This window comes from Thermobia domestica, chromosome 8 (genome assembly GCF_964235325.1).
Source record: "Thermobia domestica chromosome 8, izTheDome1.hap1.1, whole genome shotgun sequence".
In the NCBI taxonomy this organism is placed as follows: Eukaryota; Metazoa; Arthropoda; class Insecta; order Zygentoma; family Lepismatidae; genus Thermobia; species Thermobia domestica.
The window spans coordinates 8,267,644-8,292,635 of NC_137461.1; the positions used below are offsets into that span (position 1 = coordinate 8,267,644).

A 24,992-nucleotide genomic window follows, 5' to 3' on the forward strand; every position below is an offset into this window, starting at 1 on the left:
ATTTTCGACCATCGTAATAATAATATTTTAATAAACTTTTGCTTAGATTATCTCCTCGAAGAAAAAAGATGTCAACATTCAATATATCAAAACAAAATACCGTGAATATAATAGATATTTAAATTATTTACGTTATATGTATCTAAAACAAGGAATCCCAGTACAAGCATGTACAGGACAAAAAAAAAAAAAAACCAATCACCCTTGTACTTTTGCTTTCTGCTGCAACAATCCGAGTGACGCGGATTGTGTGCATGTTGTTAATTCACTAGTTCGCTAATTGTTGTGGTATGTTATCTTAACATCGATGTGTATTGTTGTTATACGGAACTCCTTTTATTATAATACTACAACAATAACGTATGTTGTAAGTGATGAAGAATCTCGAAACGTTGGAAACGTTTGAAGTGTTGGTCCATTGCGCAATCGCCATCCCACTTGCTGGAAAATTCCTAAAAGTTCGAAGTGATAAGAAGAACGATTCCTTGGAGAAGTAAAATTTGGACAACATGATATGTTATAACACTGTATCACACAAATATAGAATTTGTGTTACCATACATATATACTGCGGGAGCTCATGTGGTTCGGATTCCACGTTAATCAGTAGGTCCACGTCTCATATAGCCTCGCTGCTGAACGGGACGTTAAACCCCAAATCAACTCAACATACATATATACTGTATATCCTAGACTAAAACAGAAACTCAAATCCACGAATTAAAATTGGCATAGATAAAGTGGGTATCATTTAGATTAAGAACACATACCAGGTAAGTACAATTTTCCTTATTTATTGTCTGTTTCAAAATTATTACAGTCAGCGTATTACTGTATCAGATAGATACATATGTTGTTAAAAAATAAATGGGCATTTATTCCGAAGTTGGGCGTCCGCTTTCGTCACGTTTTTTCGCTGTTATCTCCTTTCCACATTTTCTGCAATTTGTTATTAGGTTTATTAATCCGTGCTCTTCACAAACTTTTAAAAGATTTTACTCGTTATCAACGTATTGCTTCACAAATGTTAAAACTGTTAGTTCATTGCCCTTGTACATTCGCCATGTTGATAACATAAATACTAGATTTTTTCCCACAATGCAACTGTTCAGTTACCTTGCGCCAAATAGCTCCCTCCGCTCGCCGTATAGTCCCATGTTTATAACCGCTTATATATAACAAATAAACAGATTTTTCGAGACCCTTATATATTAGCAAGCACACAAACGATTAAATTATCCATATCTTTCCTGTAAATTTTAAAAATTTTCATGGAAACGGACGCCCAAATTTGGAACTTAACCCAATAAATGAATCTCTCTTCTTTATTTTAGGTATACGACGTGCTACATCTCTTCCCATCGGATCCAATTCAATATGAAGTGGTAAGTATATAATTTCTTTTCTCTCTTTTCTTCTTTCTAGTATATATATATATATATATATATATATATATATATATATATATATATATATATATATATTACTATATTTTATTTATTTTCACTCATTCTTACATACTTTATTTTATATCTATATTATATATATATATATATATATATATATATATATTTCATTTATTAAATCTAATTGTTGAAACAATGTTTTTATAATACAAATTTTGCATATATTTGTCTGGTCGTTGTTACAAAATCATAATGTGATACTCACAGTAATATATTATTTGCAACATCAATGTATTAAGAAAACAGTTATATTATAAATTTAAAATGTAACAGTAAATAATTTCGAAATATTATATCATTAAGTTTTTTTTTTCAATATAATGTTTATATGAATGTAACAATCAGATCAATGTGAAAACATCAAATAATATAATTGTGGTATTTAGAAACAATGGATAACAATATAATATATATGAAAAAATTCTCTGAACGTTGATATATTATTTTTATTATTCTATTGTTCGCTTGTTTCTGTTGTACTAGAGAAGAAACACCTTCTCCAGTTCCCTTCCAGGCGGCAACGTACCAAGAACAGACGAAACGTTGCCACGTTGGACCGCAATGGATATACGTTGGAATAAGAAGGATGCTGAACGAACATCTCCAGAAACGATAGATATGCGTCTGCCTACCTCTCTGATAAAATCAAGGCTTCTAGAACCCCATGCTCCACTGGTCTCGATAACTATTGGAGCAAATATAAATTTATCGAGGAGATTATTGTATTTTCTTTCCTTTTCTTCCTCTCTACGTCTAGCAACTTCTCCAGCATTCACAACGGTCAATGGCAGACTTGAATGGGCGAATGTGTCTGAACATGTAAAATCCCATACTAGAGATTTGCCTCTCATCCAAGGTATTAATGTCATGCCATCAGGTCGTTTACCATCGGAACGACAACAGCCTGACGGTTCACGAATCGAAGGAATTCCTGCCGTCGTGAGGGCTCGCGAAATGATGTCATTAACAGATGAATGTCTTGTGTTTCTGCCTATGCTCTTCATGCATGAGAGGCCATGCAGGCCGCGTTGGGTAACTTGATCCCCGCAAGCTGGACAGCGATGTGGCTCACAAACAGCTGAACCTAGTCTTAGGGCTACTGCGATTCGAAAGGTTTCATTAGACATGTGAAGACCTAATTGGGGAGAAGGTAACGCATTTAACCATGCACCAGCATGGGGAGATGACGCAGCAAGAAGTCTAGCTTTATCCTCTGGAACAGCAACGGATTGTAAAAGAAGTTTATGGAAATGTACTGCTATTGATGTGTACCAAGATGCCTGAGAACCTCTTTTGCTGATTTCTGGAAGGTTCGTATCTGTTATATTTATCCATTTGGTAGAGCCTTCTTCAACTATCCTATCTGGGTCCAGGTGGTAGCCTTGAGGAAGGAGAGCCTCGATTAAACGAAGGGATCCGTGGTAGGACGCTAAAAAGGTAGGAATCGCCATATCAACGGTTCGTAGAATACCAAGGCCTCCTAATCTAAGAGGTAAGGATTGTCACTCCAAGATTCGTCACTCAAGGAGCAGTTCAAAATTGACTCAAGACCCATTTTGAGGATATGATCATATTTCTTCAGCAGTGGAGTCTCATTCCAAGATGGAAAACACCATAGAAAGTAGTTTAGGCTTTCTTAGTTTAGTAGAAAGTAGTTTAGTAGAAAGTAATTTAGAAAAATATATATATATCTTTTCGATTCGAAAACTTTATATATTTTAAAAGTTTATATCATTAGATGCATACCAAAATCTTTATTAGGGGAAGGTCTGGTAGTATCGGACACTTAAGGAACATGTGATGTAACAACTTTACGATAATCAGAAATTAAATAAAAACCTCATATGTGCAATCCTTATACATATCTTTATAACACTACATAAACCATATTTCACTTTTACTACAAAATTTAGAGAAACTGAAAAAAATGTAAAAGTCTAATTTTTCAACATATAAAAAACTGGCGGGTTATATCGGACAGATCTGTTATTACCTTCTTAGATTCCTTATATGTCTTCTTACATACGTTACAAACTGCAGATTGTTATGTTGTATTGCAAATATCACATTTATAATAAAATGCATCTCTCTCAAGACTTTCACAGTTTTCATGTGCCCAATCTTTGCACGAATTACACTGTATCCAGTTTTCATCAAAGTTCCCCCCATAAATTACGCAATCAGTCTTTGTTTTGCCGTCGAATTTCAGAGACTTCCTTGCTGATCCAACTGCTTGGTTGAGGATCGAATACGGCTTCCTTCGGGAGCATCTTTCGTAAGTTCTTTGTCCCTTCTTACTCTTGGGAACACAAATAATGGAGGGATAAACTGATCACTTGACGCGTTTATGCATAAAAGAATTGTTACGTTTTTGCCTTTTTCTCCAGATGTTAATTTTCTTACCTGTTTTTTTTTTCCTTTTATAAACACAACTTTTAACTGATTTTCATGAACTACTAACACACCAGTTTCATCAGCATTAAAATTTCTCGATGGTTTAAAATAATATTTATTCATAGGTTCAGAGAGTTTGTCAAAAAATATATACCAACGTGCTCCTTGTTGAATCCTATATAGCCCGCTGCAAACTTGTGGACTCCGCGCACCTCAAACTTAAATCGGGATGTCTCTTCATGAAAGAATAATAAAAATCTTTCCCGGCTAGTCCTTTATTTCTGTTAAACTTATGGTTCAGTTTCAAGTGTTCAGCGAACTTAAATGCTAGTTTCAAAAATTTTTTTCTTGTTGAGAGGCATCAACTGTCTGTCCAGATCTTTGACAAGATTATATAGTAACTTATCTTGTTCATCCGTAAAAGTGTTTTGAAATTTACCCATTGGCGGTTTTACTTGAATTTCTTTTCCAAAGGAAAGAAATCTTATCCTGTGACCTAAAGTGCTTTTCGGGACGGAAGACTGTTTACTTGCTTCTCTTGTACCCATCCCACCACTTATCACTTTTCAATTGCTGTTTTCATATTTTCCTCTGACCATTTACCACTCTTTTTGTCCATTTTTATCTGAAAAACATGAGAGAACTATAAGATTTCGCATTGAAACTTCGAATATTGCTGTCCGATATTGCCCGCCAACACCCTGTCCGATACCACCCGACCAACGTGCATGATAATAAAGAGTCTTGAAATAATTTGTCTTGCAATGTAGGCAATGATATAATGCCAATTAGGATACAAAACAACAACAAAAATGTACAACTACTTAAATTCACATTTCACTTAACTTTGTTTCTGTAATTAGTCGACAAAATTAAGTACGTGCAACCACAAACCGCACAAAAACTACAAATCGTCGCACCACATGTACACCTTTCAACGTACTATCTCAGAATGTTGGCGCCACGCTTCCCTCACAAAGAACTACTAACACATGGCTAAAGAGTGTCACCATCCTGTTCCGAAAATAGTGAACTATACACTGTCCGATACTATACGCTGTCCGATACTATCCGACTTTCCCCTACCAATTTACATATCGTGTAATGCGCTATGGTGCAAGTCTAGAATAGCGGCGCATTACAACCATATGAAATACTAAATTAAGTATCTTGTGTAGAAGCTTAACATATTTAAATAAAGCTTAGAAAACAGATCTTTTATCATTCATCAAGCAGCATGTCGATATGAAATTATAAAAAGAGAGAAAATGCCTTAAATGGGGTATTCAGAACACAAGGGAATCAAGTCATACTACTGAAGTTGTGAGAAAAATACAAATAAAGTTTGTACGGAACACTTAAGTAAATTTAGAAGTTAACTTTTTATTTATAGCATTTATTTACATTATCTAGACATGAATCTTTTAAGTTCTGAAAGAAGCTAAAATAGAGATCTTAAAGATGAAATATCTCCAAAATAACTAGAAGTGGATTTGATTCCCTTATACATTAAACGGCCTAAATGCTAATAAGATCGAACTTTGATCCATTTATTTATTTACACATGCATACACATTTCTGGCCACGGCACTACGGGTTCAAGCCTTTCACATGGGAAAAAATGAAATGAAATATTTTAGCCTAACGTCCCACAATTATTCCCTTTAGGCTAAAGGAGACGATGATTAATTCAAGTTGGTGGAATCAGAAAGTGGGAGGAAATGGGAGTGCCGCGAGAAAGCTCACGGGCACGATGTTGTCCACCACAAACTTGGCCTGGAATCGAACCAGGGACTCCCCGAAGCAAAGGTAAGCGCTCTACCACTGAGCCACGATGTCCCTCCGTTACTATGTGGGATGACGTCCCTTGACGGGCACATCGTCCAGAGAAGGGGAAAGGAAGAGAAGACTGTGGAAGGAAGTGTCGTGGGACCTGTATGTTAAGCAGTGAGTGAGAAAATTCAGTAAAGCCTCACTCTGAATGACTGCCAGAAAAGGCTTTTCGACGGAATATTCCCACCAGGAATCGAACCCGAGACCTCTCGAACAGGAATTTGCATGATCTTCAAGCGAATCTATTCACGATCAGAAGACAAAACAGATATATTTTGATCAATCTAATGGAAAAACCTAAAAATAAAATAAAACTTATAACATTAATGTGGTGTTAGACCATCTTTTGTCCTCAGAAGAGCCCTGATGCAACGCATAAAGAACTTATATGGGTTGTGAATAGTAGCATGTGAAATATTACACCATTCTGCGTTCAGTGCATTATTCAGTTTCGTAACAGACGATGGAGGCGGAAGTCTTTGTCGGATTTGTGCTTCCAAAACGGACCACAGATGCTCAATTATGTTTAGGTCCATTTATTGAGAGTCAGGGAGGTGTTAAATTTCATTTTAATGTTCCTCAAATCACGTCGCAACAGCTCCAGTTGTATTAGAGGGTGCTTTATTACCATCATTACCCGAAAACAACATCTGTACCATATGATGTACCTTGATTCGTAAAATGACAAGGTAATTAGGAGCAATGACGTGACCGTTAAGCGTCAACACAATAACCCACTTAAAAGCATAATTTGCGACCCAGAACATCACAGAGCCTCTGCTGTGTTTCATGGTTGAGAAGAGACACGGCATATTATGGAATTCTTTGGGTGTCTGTCACACATAAACACGGCTTATGGTTTGAAATAAGGTGAACCATCATCATCTTGTAATCCGTCATCACTTTGGAAATTGTTCTCACTACACAAACAACATTTTCCATTTTTGTCAGGCTCACACGTAGAAAACGAGCACCAACAATTCCCCTTCTTTGGAAATCAGAGAGTTAGTTCATTTTACACTGCTATCGTCTGCTTAGTTCACTGCACATTACCGTTCTACTGCTCCTCATGTAGTACGATGTTTGCCCTAACACCACACTACAAACAACCCTAATTTGCTGTTGCCACTTGACTGCTGCCAGCTCAGATATCACCCATGTTCTATTAAATTGTTGAGTATCTCTACTTCATAAATATAGTTTTTATATTTATAAACATGTATATACATACTTCTGTCAGGACTTAGTGTCTGTCATCTTTCAGTATGGCAGTTAATGCGATAATAATGCTAGAATATGTATACACTTACTTCTGTCAGGACTTAGTGACTGTCATGTTACAGTATGGCAGTTAATGCGATAATAATGCTGGAATATGTATACACTTACTTCTTTCAGGACTTAGTGACTGTCATGTTACAGTATGGCAGTTAATGCGATAATAATGCTAGAATATGTATACACTTACTTCTGTCAGGACTTAGTGACTGTCATGCTACAGTATGGCAGTTAATGCGATAATAATGCTGGAATATGTATACACTTACTTCTGTCAGGACTTAGTGACTGTCATGTTACAGTATGGCAGTTAATGCGATAATAATGCTAGAATATGTATATACTTACTTCTGTCAGGACTTAGTGACTGCCATATCTGAAGCATTTTCTCTATGAAGGCATTCATACTTTCTTGAGAATCTAAGTAAAAGAGTAAAAGCAAATATAACTTTCAGCAATTTAAATGCTTTCATTAAACGTAAAAAAATGGCATTTTGGTAAACAATATTTAACTCTGAGCTCTTTAATATTGTATTTCTCATATAACATTTGGAAATAATATATTATATTAATGACAAATTTGGTTAAGATAATCTATAAATTGTTAGATGGCATTATCATAGAAAAAAATAAAATAATTCTGTTATTCACGTTACTAGAAAATTAAGGAATGTACAGTATAAAAGATTGCATTAAGCTATGTATTTCTATGCTATGTGGTTTATGCTTCCAGACTATGTTATGTATAAATTTTATAGAATATAGTTAATCGTCCATCTGTCAATTTCAGAAAAAAAAACTGTAAGAGAGGGCAAGTAATGGTTTTCTGATAGCGATTCGGCATCCAAAAAGTAAGTTCCATCTTTTCCTTTATTATTATCGGAAGTAGAGATATCCTAACTAACTAACTTTATAGTCTCCGGAACCCGAAGGTTCAATGCAGCATTCACAAAAGCTCTCCACTGACTTCTATCATTAGCCAACTGCCTTCAATTTCTACTTTGTATTCCTATTTCTGCGAGATCCATCTTAATATTGTCTAGGTTTTCTTAATGGTTGTTTTCCGATTGGACTTCCAGTTAAAACTGGAAGGTTTCCTACTTTCTTCCATTCTGGCTATATGATTTGCCCACCTGAATCTCCTAGATTTGATGACCCTACCAATGTTTTGTAAATGGTATAAATATGCAATTTCTCGTTATGAAGTTTTCGCCATTCCCCATTCCCGTTCCTCTTGGGTCCGAATATTCGTCTCAAGATCTTGTTCTCAAATATTTTCAGTCTACGTTCTTCCCTCAGACCAAGCCATTATGTTTAGCAACCATATAGAACAACAAGCATGATTATAGTTTTATATATTTTAAGCTTCAAATTCATCAAGAAAATTCGTGAAGACCAAAGATTTTGAACTGAATAATAACACGAATTCCTTGCTTTTATTCGACATTTACTTTCTTCCTGAATACGGTTTTGGTCTGCTAATATATACCCTAGGTATTTAAAAGTATCCACTTTATCGAAAGTATTATTATTATTATTTTTTTTTAAAGCATCCATAATTTGCTGTGTTACGATCCCGACGAACTTTCATCTACTTAGTTTTCTCTATATTTACTTCTAAACCCATGTCCCTGAAAGCGTTTAATAAGACCTCTGCATTTCTTTCTATTGTTCTCCTATCGCCCCTTATTAAATATATATAATCAATATACTCCATAATCTGGTAAATACCATTCAACTCTAAGCCTATGACCGGAAGGGTTTGATTCTTACCTACTCCCATTCGGGATAAGCTAATTCACATACCCTTCTGAGTTCGAGTCTTGTTCGGTACGCCTTACCTGCGGTGGATTTCAGCAATTGGTGGAAAGAGGACATTCGCCGGACAGCAGACAACATTAAAATAAAACATGCGCAAACCTCCAAGCAGGATCTCGAACCAATGTAACGCTCTATTGAGGTTGCGACTTCGGGCGCCCACCTTCCTCGCCACGCCTGCTGACATCGACAAAATATTCACAAGTAGTTAGATGGAATATCCACCCTATCAGTAGTGATTTGTGTAGAGCACACAGTAAAGGCAATTGCAAACCAAACATGTACAATGTGCAACTTTTATTCAATAAACACAAGTTATGTGATACTTACGTATACAATATTATTACATATTATTGTGAAATTTACTCAATTTGTACTACCATATTGTAAGCCCATATGAATTTTCGTTTAGAAATTTTACGAAGAAGTAATAATGAATTATTAATTTCTCTTTTTTTTTTTTTTTTTTTTTGAGAAAATAATCGATGGTAAATGCCGGCTAATACTTAAATTATACAATGCACAAACACTTAACACACGCAACTTATTCACACTAAATTTCGTTGCACTAAAAATTGGTGGCTTAGGGGGGGGGGTCACGTTGTTATTCCCATTGATGAAATGTTTTATAGATGCTTGTTCATTGATCAATGGTCATCATTTAGGCTCTGTTTTAGTTTTTCTTTCTCAACTGCGAATACATTCAACTATTTGTTTCTCAAGGTTCCATGCTCACAAATCATTGCTTTTCACCATTTCGAATGTCAAGCGCTGTTTTTATATATTCTTTGGTTTTACACAAATTTTACATTTTTATACTTGCTTCGACGTTACCTTTGTATGTCACGTAACTAGATTTAAAATCCTCATGAAAATGGTTGAAGTAACTTTTGATTTTTAGTGAACGTGATGTATACAGAACCATTCAGCTCGCCGCCATTAATGAGCACACCCGCGCTTCTTACTGGGCGTCAGTAAGCTTGCGCTATACATTATAAAATAATATTTTAAAAATATCAATTGTAAATGTTTTTTTATAAAAAATATACATATTGAGAGGTGCTAAATGAGTTTACTATTAAAGCAAAATAATTGAAATGTTAAAAACAGTAAAAGTAAGTCTCGATGATGTTTGAATTCGACGAACTATGTTTTGCATCATTTTGACCATATTGCACCTCCTTTGTTCGGTGAACAGGAAGCACGAGTCACCACTCACAGGATTGCCAACTTATAAAAAGATAAAACTAGAACACAGTTTGCGTCGACGAACAGTACATAGAGCCTCATTCCAATTCAGCCAACAGTAACTGGGAAATTTAAAATGGAATGGGAGTGAGGGGGGGCCACACGCTCACAAGCCTTAGTTGCTATTTTTGATTTTCCTTATAGCGTACACCAGGACAAAGTTGAATAATAATGACTTCAACGCATTTCCTTGTTTCAGGCCATTCTTGACATGAAAGCTCGCGAACAAGAATTTTTCTACTCGAACTTTACTTGGTATTCATTTAAAGATATCTTAATTAATCTAACTAGCTTTCTAGGAATTCCAAATTCTTTCAAGAATGTTGTACAATGATACTTTTTAAATCTCTTGTAGTTTCAATATGTAAAAAGAAACTCTCTTTCTTGAACATTTAATAGCTGATATTTATTTTTATTTAATTGGATAATTACCACTGAATGTAGAAACCTTTCCATGCATATTTGATTTTAGAATATAAATTGCCTCAAAAGTATATAATTTAACAAAAATGATTAAAACGCTCACCTAATTTTGTTTTGATCTGCGTCCAAAAATTAATAATCATTTTGATGAAATCATAACGCGTTCCTAGAAAATAATAACATATCGTTAGAGTTACATAAGACAAAGAAATATTGAAACTACTTTTAGAAATAAAATAAAATAATCCTCATCAAGGAATAAACTAATTTATCACGGACAGAATAATTCTTCATTGAAATTAAAAATGTTTCACAAATACGTGGTGTATACTAAGCTATAAACAGTATCTAAAACATTATAGCTTGTTCTATCTTCTCAGTGAATATGTTTGTATTTCTTATTTAGAAAACTGTATCTATCTATTTATCTATTGTAGCTGTTCTAATTTTCACCAAAATTTCTGTTGTTTATGAAGGCTGGAATTCAGAGAACCAAACTGCTTTTCTATGAAGTTTCTGTATAAGTTGCTATATGACAGTGTTCTGTTTTTCTATCGTTCTGCCATCTGATGACGAAGATTAACAGTTAGAAGAAAAGGGAAAAGAAAAGAAGAAAAATTGTTCTGTGAAATTTGATGTGTAAGTGTGTGTGTTGTAAATGAATTGGACACAAAACCGGCAAGTCATTCCGAAAATAATCTCTATACCAGTATAAACAATAAATCAAGTGTATTAAAAGTAAATTAATTAAACTTATAATAAGTATGCTAAATATGTTAGTTAAAATAATTGAAACCGACATATAATAGTGGATAGCAATATCTTACTTTTATTGAACAACGTGATTAAGTGAAGAAATATTTTTCTAGAACTCATATGTTTAAATCACGCTTGACCCTAGTCATAGGAGATAAATACACGATTCTGATTGGTTGAAGTTATCCGTTTCTCGCCACATAGCATACATATAACACAAATCAAACACTTGCTGCTATCGGTCCTCGTAGCAGAGCGTGCTAGCGAACGGGCTTGTAATGAAAATCGCTTTTGACGTGGGTTCAAAAACGGCTCAAGGGAAGTTTTTCAATTTTTTTATACATTTTAATAACACTTTTAACATTAAAATAAGATAAAATGGCCCTCATTTGCCCTTGTACGTAATATATAATGCATAAAAAGTTATTTACTTACGTTACGAAACATAGCTGAGCGAACGTCAGCGAGCAAAGGGGATTAGAAGCCCCACAGAGCTCGTTTTATTCCACCTTTACCCCCATGATAATACCACGTGTCATTATGTCACACTTGGGTGGTCCAACCTCGAATCTCATCCGCTTCTTTGTAATCAAAATGCATATTTTTTAAGTTAGCTCGTGAAAAAAAAAATATGCCCCACGTTCTTACGAAATGTAACCCAAACATTATTATCTTTATATTTTTATCAACACACAAAGTGAGATTTTATTCTATTACTATAATACACAATACATGCACCAGAAGATTTAGACAATCGCAAACTGCAACCAATCAGAAACGTGTATTTAGTTCCTATGACTAGAATCGAGCGTGAAACAAATATGCTTCTGGAACACATCTAAAGTGGGAGCGCGCCAAGTGTTTCTATTTTGCACGCTAGCCATACAGCAGTGAGACAAGTATGTAGAACTCTCCTGAAGAATAGATAGATAAATAGATAGATTTAAAATATAGGGTAGACAAGAATTTCATTTTATTTCTGAGCTCCTCCGTGGCTAAGCGGTTAGCGTACGCGCCTTTGGCGTGGGAGACCCGGGTTCGATTCCCGGCGGGAGCTCATGTGGTTCGGATTCCACGTTAATCAGTAGGTCCACGTCTCACAAAGGGACGCTAAACCAAAATCAACTCAACTCAACTCATTTCATTTCTATAAACATACAAAAAATATTGTATTCTCATGTTTACTCTTTACTTTCTTTCGTAATATTTCTATTTTTAATGTAACAATACGACATACTTACCTATTTTGACGGAAGATTTTGACGACATCCACACAGTAAGAAGTAATTTTGTAAATTCTTTCCTCGCTTCTGAAAGAAAAAAGCATCTACTTGTAAAAGCTAAAACATTTTTATACTTAATGTGACAATATTAAAATCATTAACTAATTCATGAAACTATGGTGAAAGATTTTTTTATTTACATTTTTCTTTCAATGTTTTATATTATTCTATGCGATGACAACTTTTCGAAATTAAAGGAATAAACACGTTTATCTTCTCTTTTTATCCAGAGTCTGAATTAATACCTGACAATGAAGAATACTTACATATCATCATCATCATCATCATCATCATCATCATCATCATAGGTATTTTTCCATTATTGGCAGGTCCTTTGCTGCAACTGAGGACCCTCCATGCTCCATGGTCTACCGCTAACCTCTTGGTCTTCACGTACAACTTTTCTATTTTGATATAATTCATTAATTGTAGCCCCATTTGTCCTCTTCCTCTCTTTCCTGCGACCATACTCTTTAGCACGTCCCTCATAATACATTTTCCCCATCAGGACGTCGCGGTCGGAAAGATGGATTGCCGCCGTCGACGGTGGCGGGCCGCCAGAGGCAGCCGGCACCCTTCCGCGGCGGCACGATGATCTACTTGTTCAAAGTTGCCGACCTTTTGCCGAGGCGGCAAGCGGTCGAAAATCGTCAAGTAAAATTCCCTTTGCCGACTCTTTGCCGACTGTTGCCGACCGTCAGAGCCGGCAAAACAATCGGAAAGGCCTCTTTCCGACCCTCTACCGACTCCTTATGCCGGCCTCTTTTCGACGGCGGCGCCGGCGCATTTACTGCGCTTTTACGGTTGTTTGCCGACTGCTCGGCAAGACAACTTTCCGACTGCGGTGCCGGCGCATTTAATGCTCATTTCCGCCTGTTTGCCGACCGCTCGCCAAGGCAACTATTCGTCGCGGTCGAAAATCGCGCTGAAAGATGCCGGCGTCCGGCGCCGGCAATCCGACCGCGGCATCTGGTCGGCATGGACAAATTGTCCGACTATAGGCGGCAGAATCCTGATGGGGTTCTACTTAGCCAATGTCCCAACCAGTTTCTGTTCCACTTCTTAATAATTTCTAAAATTTTTCTTTTGTCTTCCCCCCCCCTTATTCCTTTTTCAATTTTTCACACTCATATTTTGAAAGCTCCCAATCATTTTTCATGTTTCTATTCCCGTACACGAAGCATTTATGAGTCTTTTCTCTCAGTTTTTATTCAAAGTCCCCCCACAAAATAGTATTTTTTGCCTCCTAAAAGCTTCTTTCGCTATTCCTATCCTTGCTTTTATTTCACATTTACACTTCATATCATCACTAATTATACTAGACAGGTATCGAAAACTAGTCACATGTTCTATTTTCTCCCCCCTTCTCTCTATATTTTTGACAGTGTAAGAATAATTCACAAAAAAACAAACTAATTATGTCACTGACGTAAAAATAAGAGTAGATTTAAAATAAATAAACAGATCAAAATTAGTTACGTAGAAAAGTTGCTAATGTAGCAGTTTGAAAAGTTGTCTGATACATAATCTCAAAAAGTACTCACTTGTTTTTCTGTATTCTGTAACCAATTTATTCAAATAATTATATTAAACGTCGAATTTCTGTTAACTGCTATCAACATTATCAAGGCTTAGATAAGGGAAAAGGGCATGATGAGAATGGCTATCATCATCATCATCATCTCAGGCCAGTAATCTCTCGATTGATATGAGGCAGCTTTTCACTTTTCCCTATTCTGAGTCAGGCTTTTCATATCCGTGTACGTTTTCTTCCCTACATCTTGTATTATTGTTTGACACAGCTTTCCACTCTTTCCTATTATTCTGAGCCAGGTTTTTTATTTCGTGTACATTTTCTTCCCTACATCTTGTACTATTGTTTGACACAGCTTTTCACTTTTTCCTATTCTGAGTCAGGCTTTTTATTTCCGTGTACTTTTTCTTCCCTACTTCTTGTATTATTGTTTGACACAGCTTTCCACTCTTTCCTATTCTGAGCCAGGTTTTTTATTTCCGTGTACGTTTTCTTCCCTACATCTTGTACTATTGTTTGACACAGCTTTTCACTTTTCCCTATTCTGAGCCAGGTTTTTTATTTCCGTGTACTTTTTCTTCCCTACATCTTGTATTATTGTTTGACACATCTTTCCACTCTTTCCTATTCTGAGCCAGGTTTTTCCGTGCATGTTTTCTTCCCTACATCTTGTATTATTGTTTGACACAGCTTTCCACTCTTTCCTATTCTGAGCCAGGTTTTTTATTTCCGTGTACGTTTTCTTCCCTACATCTTGTACTATTGTTTGACACAGCTTTTCACTTTTCCCTATTCTGAGTCAGGCTTTTTATTTCCGTGTACTTTTTCTTCCCTGTATCTTGTATTATTTGATCCGTATATTTCTATCACATCCCTCCTCTATCTATTTTTCCTTCTGCCATTCCATCCATAGCTACTAACGAGATTCCTTCATGTCTCATAATGTGTCTAATCTCCTATATCGTCTTTCCAAATATTCTTCAATATACGGGTACTACTGTTTTCTCCTACCATTTCCAATACCTTCTCATTTGATACTTGTCCGTCCATCTAATTCCATCATTTTGCTATATCACTACACTTAAAAAACTTCCTTTCTCCATTTTATCTCTTCTTCTAGTGTCCATGTTTCACATCCATACAATACCACACTTCACTCATGTGCTTTCATCAGCCTTTTCTTTAGTTTTGTACCGATGCTTCTGGTTAAAAGTTTCTCTTTTTCCTCAAATGTTTTCTTCGCCTGAACTATTCTGGATCTTACATCTTGTTCCCACCTGTTATGGCTCGTTGTTTTATTGCCTAAGTAAGAGAATTCCTCTACTTCTTCAACCAGATGATCTCTAATTTTGATATTCATATTTCTTGTTATTTGTTTCTAACAAATCTCATAACTTTTGTTTTTTTCTTGTTAATCTTCATGTTGAATTTTCTGCTAAACAGCTGTTGCATACCTTTTAGATCTGTCTATTTTTTTCCTCACTGTCTGCCAATATTAAAATAGTTGAGAATACAATAAATAAATTGATGGTTGAGAACAAATTAAATGAATTTCATAGGTGGCGACCGTGATTTACATTTGGAAATATTTGCTTCTTAATTTTCCATTGTGGACGTTGATAATGATGTTAGCTCAGGAAAAAATCGACGTTTAATATGATTTTATAAACAACTCTTTAACAGAATGCAGAAGAGAATAGTGAGTACCTTTAGAGTTTACATACTAAACCATAGATTTCTTTTCGTAGAACTCCATAAACGAAAAATTTTACATTCATTTCTAACACTGTTATACAGTAAAATATTGAATTTCTTACCAGGTGCCTTTTGTTCCTTATAATTCATCCAAATCGTAATCGCCTTCTGCAGAAAAGCTTCCAATTCATTCATATTATCTGTAAGTGCAATGCAAATGTGATGCGTTATATCTTTGTGACTTTTAAGTTTTCCTATGAAAAAAAAAATGTATTTCTAGCGATTTGTTAAACTCTCATTTGGTTATCTAGACCCAGGAAATGGAATAGAGTATTTCCCCTCACTACTTCTTAGGAGAAAAGGATATGTTTAATGACAATTACTTTTCCTTTTCATAGATTCTTGAATATTAAACTTCATTTTGAATATATAAAATCGAACACACTGTACCAATCAATTAGATGACAAAGTTATAAACAAATAATAAATACTGAGTGATATACCGTATGTAGGATTCAGAAAAATAGAATAAGACAAAAGCTTACTTGAAATATATTACATTGAAATATATAAAATAGGAGCGCAAGTTGGAAGCTAAAAGTTGGCACATTAAGAAAATTATGTCCTATTTATTTATGAATGTTTGCCGGCTTTCAGATATTAAAAAAGAAAATTAATTGTTTTCTTTGTTTCCTCCAATATGAAATTAAGATAATTTTAATTAATACTGTTATAAAAATGTAACTATTGGTTCTGTATTAACATGCTTAAAATTAACTAACTATGTCTTCGAATGAAACAAGAATATGGTGGCCCGTAGGACATTCTGATTAATGCAAGTAGTTCCCACCTAAAGAAATTTTTAGAAGTTGAATTATTTGATACAATCTGAAAAACGATTATCAACTTTTTTTTAGCAATCATACATAAATGAATGACTGAGGTACCTTTTAACAATACAAGGATTTCATATCGCCGCATTGTTGTTAAATGGTGCCCGAGTGCATGACTAGTGTATCATTTTACAATACATTAATATAGCATGTTCTTCATCCATCTTGACCCTGGAATTATTACTTACATAATTATTTTATTTTATTTTATTTTATTTATTTACTTATTATTTTTTTGCTGAAAAGAATATGTACTTCTTTATTAAAATTAAAATAAGTCGTAACAGTTTGAATAATGTAACGTTATCTTCATCAGACGTTAATTGGCATATATATGTTAATTGACTTATGACATTAATATGAACATATATATATGCCAATTAAAGTCTGATGAAAATAACGTTACGTTATTGAAACGGTTACGACTTGTTTTAATTTTAATAAAAAACTATATACTCTGGTCTGAAAAGAAAAAATAATAATTATCATGTCCTTGTTTGTTTCGCCCTGTTATGGTAGCTCAATCAGGATCATTTGTAACTCAGATAATGCATCTGTCCCCCGAGAGGCAAGAGGCAAAAACAAACCGTAAGTTAAAAAAAAAAAATTACTCAGGTCCCTTTCAACAATAACATATTCAATTCTTGAAACGAAACGTGAAATTGTGGTATAAAGAAGTAAGATGATGCAAGTAAGCAAAGTAGATTAGATGTTTTTAATACGATTTGTTTGTTACCTGTTTAACCTTATACAGAAAGAAGTTCAAACCTTATCAAAACACTTGTGCTTTCCTGCATTATTAAGTTGGTTATAAAAGAAAGTAACCTGCACTATTAAGTTGGTCATAAAAGAAAGTAACCTGCACTATTAAGTTGGTTATAAAAGAAAGTAACCTGCACTATTAAGTTGGTCATAAAAGAAAGTAACCTGCACTATTAAGTTGGTTATAAAAGAAAGTAACCTGCACTATTAAGTTGGTTATAAAAGAAAGTAACCTGCACTATTAAGTTGGTCATAAAAGAAAGTAACCTGCACTATTAAGTTGGTTATAAGAAGAAAGTAACCTGCACTATTAAATTGATTATAAAAGAAAGTAACACCTGAATATTTAGCCATAAAAGTAAAACCATACCTTAAAAATAAATTAGACAAATTTTAAGGATAAACATGTATTACCTGGAGTTTTGCTGTAAAGTTTCCAGAAGTCCGTCAGCTTTTGTCTGATGGTTTGTTTAGAAGTTTCAGTCACTGTTGGAGTTAATAATAATAATAATAATAATAAAAAACATTATGTTAAAGAAATGAGTAACAAAGGACAAGTAACAAATGATATATAAATAAATAAATAAAATAAAATAAACGTTTAGAATATTAGTACATTAAAGCACCGATTATCCACGAGTGGAATTTTTTTTAACCCTGCTGCAATCGCCCCATTATTTTTCATAAGCAGTTGCTGTGGACTGACACTTCGTATGCAAAGTACTGTGTGTTCTAAAGCATAAAAATAAATTGCATTGTAAAAATCAATATTTCCAACTATAGTGTACGTTTCGAAGTGCAACTCTACTCTGATAAGCAGAACCCGATTGTTGTAAAGTATGAAAAACAAGAATTGACAAAAGTGATTGGCGCGGAAGTAAATTCCATTCATTGTTCAGTGCGGAGTGATAGTCGACAACTGGAGGGTTAATTACGAACTTTAAAAATGAATCTAAGCCAACAACCGGGAAAATACGGTTTACCCTACAGTGCGAAGGGCGAAAATTACTGACATATTTATTGTGCATCGTAATCCTATAGGCCTTCTTGGAATTTGTGGATAAGTAACAGGCTGTTGCTCTTTTGTTTCGGTCATGACTTTCACATTGTCTGATCACTGATCTTGATGACCCTAGAGGGAGAGTGTATCGATCCACTTTGTCAAGTTCACTATTCTATTGCTGTACTATACATATTTTTAAAATGTTATTGTTTTTGTATTACAAAACTTAGTTTTTATGCTGAAATAGCTTTTAGCGTGGGAGGCCCGGGTTCGATTCCCGGCGGGAGCTCATGTGGTTCGGATTCCACGTTAATCAGTAGGTTCATGTCTCATATAGCCTCGCTGCTGAACGGGACATTAAATTCAAAATCAACTCAACTCAAGCTGAAATAGCTTTTTCGTGTTTGTACCTCATTTTTAGTCTTTTTTCTCGGGTTATCCGTGATTTTTGCTATCCGCGGTGCCCTTAACACCCAATTCCGCGGATAATCGGTGTTTTGTTATATAGAAAACAGTCACTAATAAATAACTAACAACAATACATGAATATAATTCAGCCTGAAATGTTTGTTATAATATACCATTACTACAATACTCGTTATACATGTATAATTCAAAGAAAATAATTTTATACATAACTTCCATACTCTTGAAAAGCCTTGAAGAAGCTAGGGAAGTTGGAAAATTGGGTAAAATTATAACATTCTAGATAAGAATATGTTCTCTTAAGCACACATAGTCCGTTTAACTTCAAAGTGAAGCTAGTAAATGCATTGTACACGAAATTGTAAATAGTCATACCTTTAAAGTATAATTTCTAATTACTATAACCTATTTCAAATAATACCTTAAATTTGTGGTACAAATAAAGAACTGCCAATGCTGTACTCAATTCTTGCAATCACTTTTTCAAATTTTTATGCAAAGTCAAAGAATGTCACTATAACTCTCTTTATTTTATCACAAATGGAATTTGATGACATTTTGAGCATAATAATTCCGTTTAGTCAGGTTTATATTCGTAAGTTAGTTTCTGATATGTGTTTGGATAGAAGCTAAACATCAATGTTAAATATTACCGCAACAATTTAGCTACAAATAGTGGCAGCGTGCGAAAACGTTGTTACTCGAGTTTCAACAACAAACAACTTCAAGTGTGTCGCAAGAATTCCATTGCTAGGCAACGGCAGTAAATTTTTAATTGGCTGAACCTAATTAGCTTATTTCCCACCAGCGAGAAAACAGAAAGGTAACGCAATGCTTTTCGTAAAGACGTATAGTTTGACGAACGTGTGTTCTAAAGGTGAATGACTAAAGACATATAGTTTGACGAACGTGTGTTCTAAAAGTGAATGACTAACCGTGTGTGTAATCTGAGAACCTTAAAGAGTGTAATAGTATTAAAGGAGCTTGTAAATGGATGTGTACGATCTTCTACCTTACTCAACGTAGTGTCTGTCGTTGGATTTTAAAAACAATTTCTTAATTTTAAAAAGGTAAAATTAAGCTAGGTCAATAAGTAAACGAGTGTAGAAGCATAGCTGTTATCAAAAAGTTATGAACCTCCAGGCGTTAGGGATTGATATTGAAGTCTTGCATATTGTAATTATTTATATTTAGTAATTATTTCAATTGAACTAACGAGATTAAAATTTTATATTATTACTTAAATTTGATTTAATGAATTTCTGCAAGTCCTTTAAATTGTTGACGCGCACCTTTTCTGAAGTGTGCTGAGACCACTCTGCACGGCAGAAAAGAGTAATTACTAGCGGAGATAATTTCAACCAACATGTTGAGCTGTTGTCTAATGTATACGAGAGGGGGGTGGAGGGAAAAGAAACCAGATTGAAAGAGCGCCACCGTTCCTAGGCATAGTTGAGAGTTCTTCCACTAGGTGGATCTAGTAGAGACCTTCCCAAATCGGTTGGCCAAGCGGCGTCCGCGTAGGAGGTTAACGTTTGATCGTATTGTTGTTTCTCTCAACTGTTCTCGTTTGCCGCCTACGAAATCGTTATGGCAGATTCAAAGGAACAAATAGTGTGTTTGAAATTTTGCTTCCTACTTGGAAAATTTGAAACGAAAACTTACCAAATGCTTCAACAGGCTTTTAAGAAGGATGCTATGAACAGCACACAATTTTTTGAGTGATTTGGGGCTTTAAGTGTGGTGAGATGAGTGTTGAAGATCATGCTTGTTCTGGGTGCTCTTCATCATTTCGAAACGACGAAAACATCGAAAAAAATCTCACAAAAAATCAACTAGGATCGTCGTTTCATGATCGATGATATTACAAAACAGACAGGAGAGAGTTCGAGCTCGTGCCAGTGTAAGGTTTTGCAAATGGGACGTGTTGCCGCTAAGTTTGTTTCTTGCCTGCTCACACAGGTTTAAAAACATTCTTCTGAATTTGAGCCAGGACTTAAAAAATCAGATTGAAAGTAATCCAAACTTTTTGACCAACGTGATGACAGTTTCCGAGAATTAAATAAAATCTAAAAGGAAAGTGTTTTGATGGTGTAGAAGCTGTGAAAAGAACTTCACAGAGTGCACTAGACGAAATAAAAATTGAAGAGTTCCAGAGGTGCATTAAACAGCAGGAAAGAAGGCTGGAGAAATGAATCGCATTTAATGGAGAGTACTTTGAAAGAGACTGCCAGAATTTTGTAAAAAACTTAATAAATTATTTTTAAAAAGTCTGGCTTCTTTTGGGCCCCCCTCGTATTACATCTGAGTCAACAGTGTCAATAGTTAGTCAACAGGGTGTTCCCTCAAGACAATCCCCCTCCAGATCGGTGATAAGTCAAACAAACACTAAGAAACTAAAAGAAAAAAGATGTTACTTTTAAGATGATAATAAGCAAACATGTACGCATCTGGAAATCAGTTATGATGTCACACTTTCACCCAACGAAAAATGAAATGAAATCTTTGAGTTTTACGTCCCACGGTTATGCCGGTTAGGCTAAAGGAGACGGTGATGATGAGTGATGAATGAAATGGTGGAATGAAGAAAGTGGGAGGAAACGGGAGAACCCCGAGAAAACCCACGCACACGGTGTTTTCACCCAACGAAGTACTGCGTACGACACTAGAGATTGCTGGTGGGAGCTCCTGTAATTCGGATTCCCTTTTAAGCTGTAAATTCATATCTCATTTAGCTGGAAAGGATATTAAGCTCCAAAACAACAAACATATCAATCAACTAAACCACCAAATAATGTGTAATACCTTGTAAGTGCCATTTTAGTTTGATTTAGACCACAAAGAATACATTATCGAGAATAACTACCCCTAGTTGTTTCTTAAAATTAACGATGCTTAACAAATCTTAGAAAAAAAAATATGAAAATGAAATATTAATCATAGAAAATTGACAATATTAAATTAGGAAGCAGCTTATCTGAATGAAAAGAAATTTCTGATAAATTTTGTTGTTCATGCATTGCAAAATTTTCGTCAAATTCGCCAAACACGTTTCTAAGTATGCAATGTTCTTCAATAGTGTATTTGTGTTGTGCGTTACCTAGAAGTTCACGTGAACATTTTTGTAAACCGTTTTTAAAATGTTATCTTTCAAACGAGTCATAAACTACAGTAAATTTCCGAGGTTCAAGTCACCACTGAACGGATATTATTGTGATAGACTTATTTTTCTTTCTAAGTTTACACATTTTTTTTTTTTTAATTTTCATAAGTGATTCATAGTGTTTCGTTTATTGATGTAGAGAAAATGTGAAAATATATGTTATAACACATTATTGAGCTGATGACAAGACACAATTTTTTCTTTAAATTCGCCTTCAATTTTTGATTCAGCGATGGTTAGAACTAAGATAATGATAAATTTTATTAATCAAGATTACCATTTTTCTTTATAGTACTAATTCCCTCCTAAGCCCGATAATGAAATATTTCTATGCTCCTGTTAGCTCTGAATTATGTCCCCAGATTTTACCTTCAAGTCCATTCTTTCCCCAGATTTATTTCCCTCGATTTAAGTTGCAGGATCAGTAATATAAGATTCACTAATTCATTGAATATGTAAATATTTTAGAAACAGGTAACATTTTATATTTGTAGTAGTAGTTAAATTAAGACATGGCGGAATTTTACATATTTATTTGCTGATGTTTTGCAGTACGCCAGTATAATGTTAAGTGGCCTATTTTTTTTTCCTGTCTTGATTTTAGAAAAATAAACACACTGTTGAACAAGACTACACTTATATAATATAAAAAACACATTTACAAGTGACGTTTTGATCTTCTAGCCAAGATCCTCATCCTCATCATCCTGAATGTACGTCTGATGAGGATTTTGGCTAGAAGATCAAAACGTCACTTGTAAATGTGTTTTTTATATTATATAAGTGTAGTCTTGTTCAGCAGTGTGTTTATTTTTCTGATTTGATTTGCAAGACATATGACTATGATTGTGTGTCTCTAGATCTCCTATAGCCTTCAGTAACACAAACTTCTGATAGAAAATATATAACCTTCTATGAACTCTTGAGAAAACATTTTTTCTATTATACTATGATGTGATAACATCAAGATAGAGAATATATAGGTTGTTACAAAAATTCGTCACAATATTTTAGGAATATATTCTTTACATCAAAATAAGAAAAAAGTTCATATGGACCTGTGGTCGAGAGTGTATAGTTTCCTAGTTACAGAGTGCCGAAAATCTTAATATATATATATATATATATATATATATATATAAAGTCTCATAGTTTTACTACTGTATCACCGATCGTAGTCAGATCAATACATCACTGAGGAACTCGTATGTTAACTATCCAAATATCCATCTTTCTGAACCTCCGGTACTTGCAAAATCATTTTTAGAGAGGCTATTTGGAAGTACTTGATCACTCTCCACTTACCTCTCTAAAAATCGATGTGCAAGTACTGGAGCATTCTTAAACATGGATATTTGGATAGTTCACATACCAGTTCCTCAGTCATGTCTTGACTACGATAGGTCCTATAATAGTGGAGCTATGAACTTTCAATGTTCACTTTTTTCACGTTTTCGACACCCTATAACTCCGAAACTATCCACTTTTGAGAACAAGTCCATATGAACTTTTTTTTTCCTTATTTGAATGCTAGGAATCTGTTCTTAAAATATTGCGACACATTTTTGTAACACCTTATATTTCAAAGCAGATATTTCTTACCTGATAAGTTTTTAAAGAAATTCCATAACCTGTTGATATATTTAGTTGTGATAAACTTCATTCCCAAGCGAACTGAAATAGAACCAATAAAATTGTTTAAAGATTAAAAAAACAAGGTTTTTTCCTCCATGCTACGAAAGAAAATTTTACACTTATAACAGTAAGAATTACAATCAAAAACATCTGTAAAAATCTAGTGAAAACATTTTTTGTAATGGTAAATTAAAATCTTTACAGGAATTGTATTTATAAATCAAATGAAATTCTTAGTTTAATTCCCCCATTATTAAGCCAGGAATTATGATTTAGGTTTCTGGGCTCTCGGCATTTATGATTATTTTAGCCCTTGATGTATGAGGGATAACGTCTCCCGGCGATCACAGTGTTCGAGGAAAGGGAAGGAAGAAAACGGCCTGTATATTAGGTACCATTCCGACATTTGCCTGGTATGAATGAAGAAAACCTCAGTCAGGATGAGTGACCTGATAAAGCTTTTACACTTTATCCACCGAGTGTCCCCCATGATTAAGTCATCTGGGCTAAGAATGATGAATAGCTATAAAAGTTAATGATTATGGAAGAATTGTAAAATAAGGATGTAGGAGGAAATGGAGAATCTCAGGACAAACCACGGCCACGGTTTTCTTTAACAGAAACTCACATGGCCTAAGGTCCAACTAAGAATCTCTCACACATGTGATGAGCGCTGCAGTGCTCAGACATCGTACCTTCTGATCCGAAATGAAAAGATTAATACTTTTCAAATTAAGAATTAAAATGGGTCTAATAAACGCTATGAGGAGGTGATTATTTAATATTCTTAAACAAGGAAACAAATATAAACTATTTACCTTGTCCTGAATTTTTCTTTAATTCATTCCATGTGTACTCATAATCCATGTAGTCATATTCGCTTTCGGTTGTTGTAGCTGAAATTGAACATACAATCTGATTAGTTTACTATTTGTATAAGATTCTTTACATCGAAAATCAGAATAAGGTATACATAATTCTCTAATCACAACTTAAACACTTTAACAGTAACGATAGCAAATATAAATCAAAAACATTTTTCGTCATGCCAGCTAACCTTGTATGCTTTGACACTAATTCATCTCCTGACAGCCTCTTTGGTTTTCTGTAAAGATCTTTCTCTAATAAACAGCTATATAGATAGATATAAATGAGTTGATAAATATATACATATTTACTTACTTTGTCCCACCATATATGCTGCCCATAGTTTCATGAGGAGCTTAACGTATATATTTTGAACTTCTCTGCTACCTGAAATATAGAGAATTTAAAATACAAAGTATGAGTTGGCCAATACTGATTACGGTAATAACATATTTATAATGACGCTAATAAATATCATCGCATATTAAAATGTATGAGCATATTCTAGTTTGAAT

The 24,992-nt window shown here is 34.5% G+C and overlaps 1 protein-coding gene across 1 annotated transcript in view; it reads right to left on the minus strand.

The window, feature by feature from the left end:
* The window catches only part of LOC145692677 (uncharacterized), a 1,521,027-nt gene that overhangs the window by 58,544 nt on the left and 1,437,491 nt on the right, over positions 1-24,992 (minus strand). Inside the window, exons 410-417 of the mRNA XM_081768059.1 lie at positions 24,793-24,864; positions 24,429-24,506; positions 23,578-23,649; positions 17,798-17,869; positions 15,851-15,928; positions 12,458-12,526; positions 10,564-10,626; positions 7,320-7,391 (exon numbers count right to left, since the gene is read on the minus strand). Of these exons, the coding sequence (XP_081624185.1) occupies positions 7,320-7,391; positions 10,564-10,626; positions 12,458-12,526; positions 15,851-15,928; positions 17,798-17,869; positions 23,578-23,649; positions 24,429-24,506; positions 24,793-24,864 (576 nt within the window). The remainder of the gene's footprint in view (positions 1-7,319; positions 7,392-10,563; positions 10,627-12,457; positions 12,527-15,850; positions 15,929-17,797; positions 17,870-23,577; positions 23,650-24,428; positions 24,507-24,792; positions 24,865-24,992) is intronic.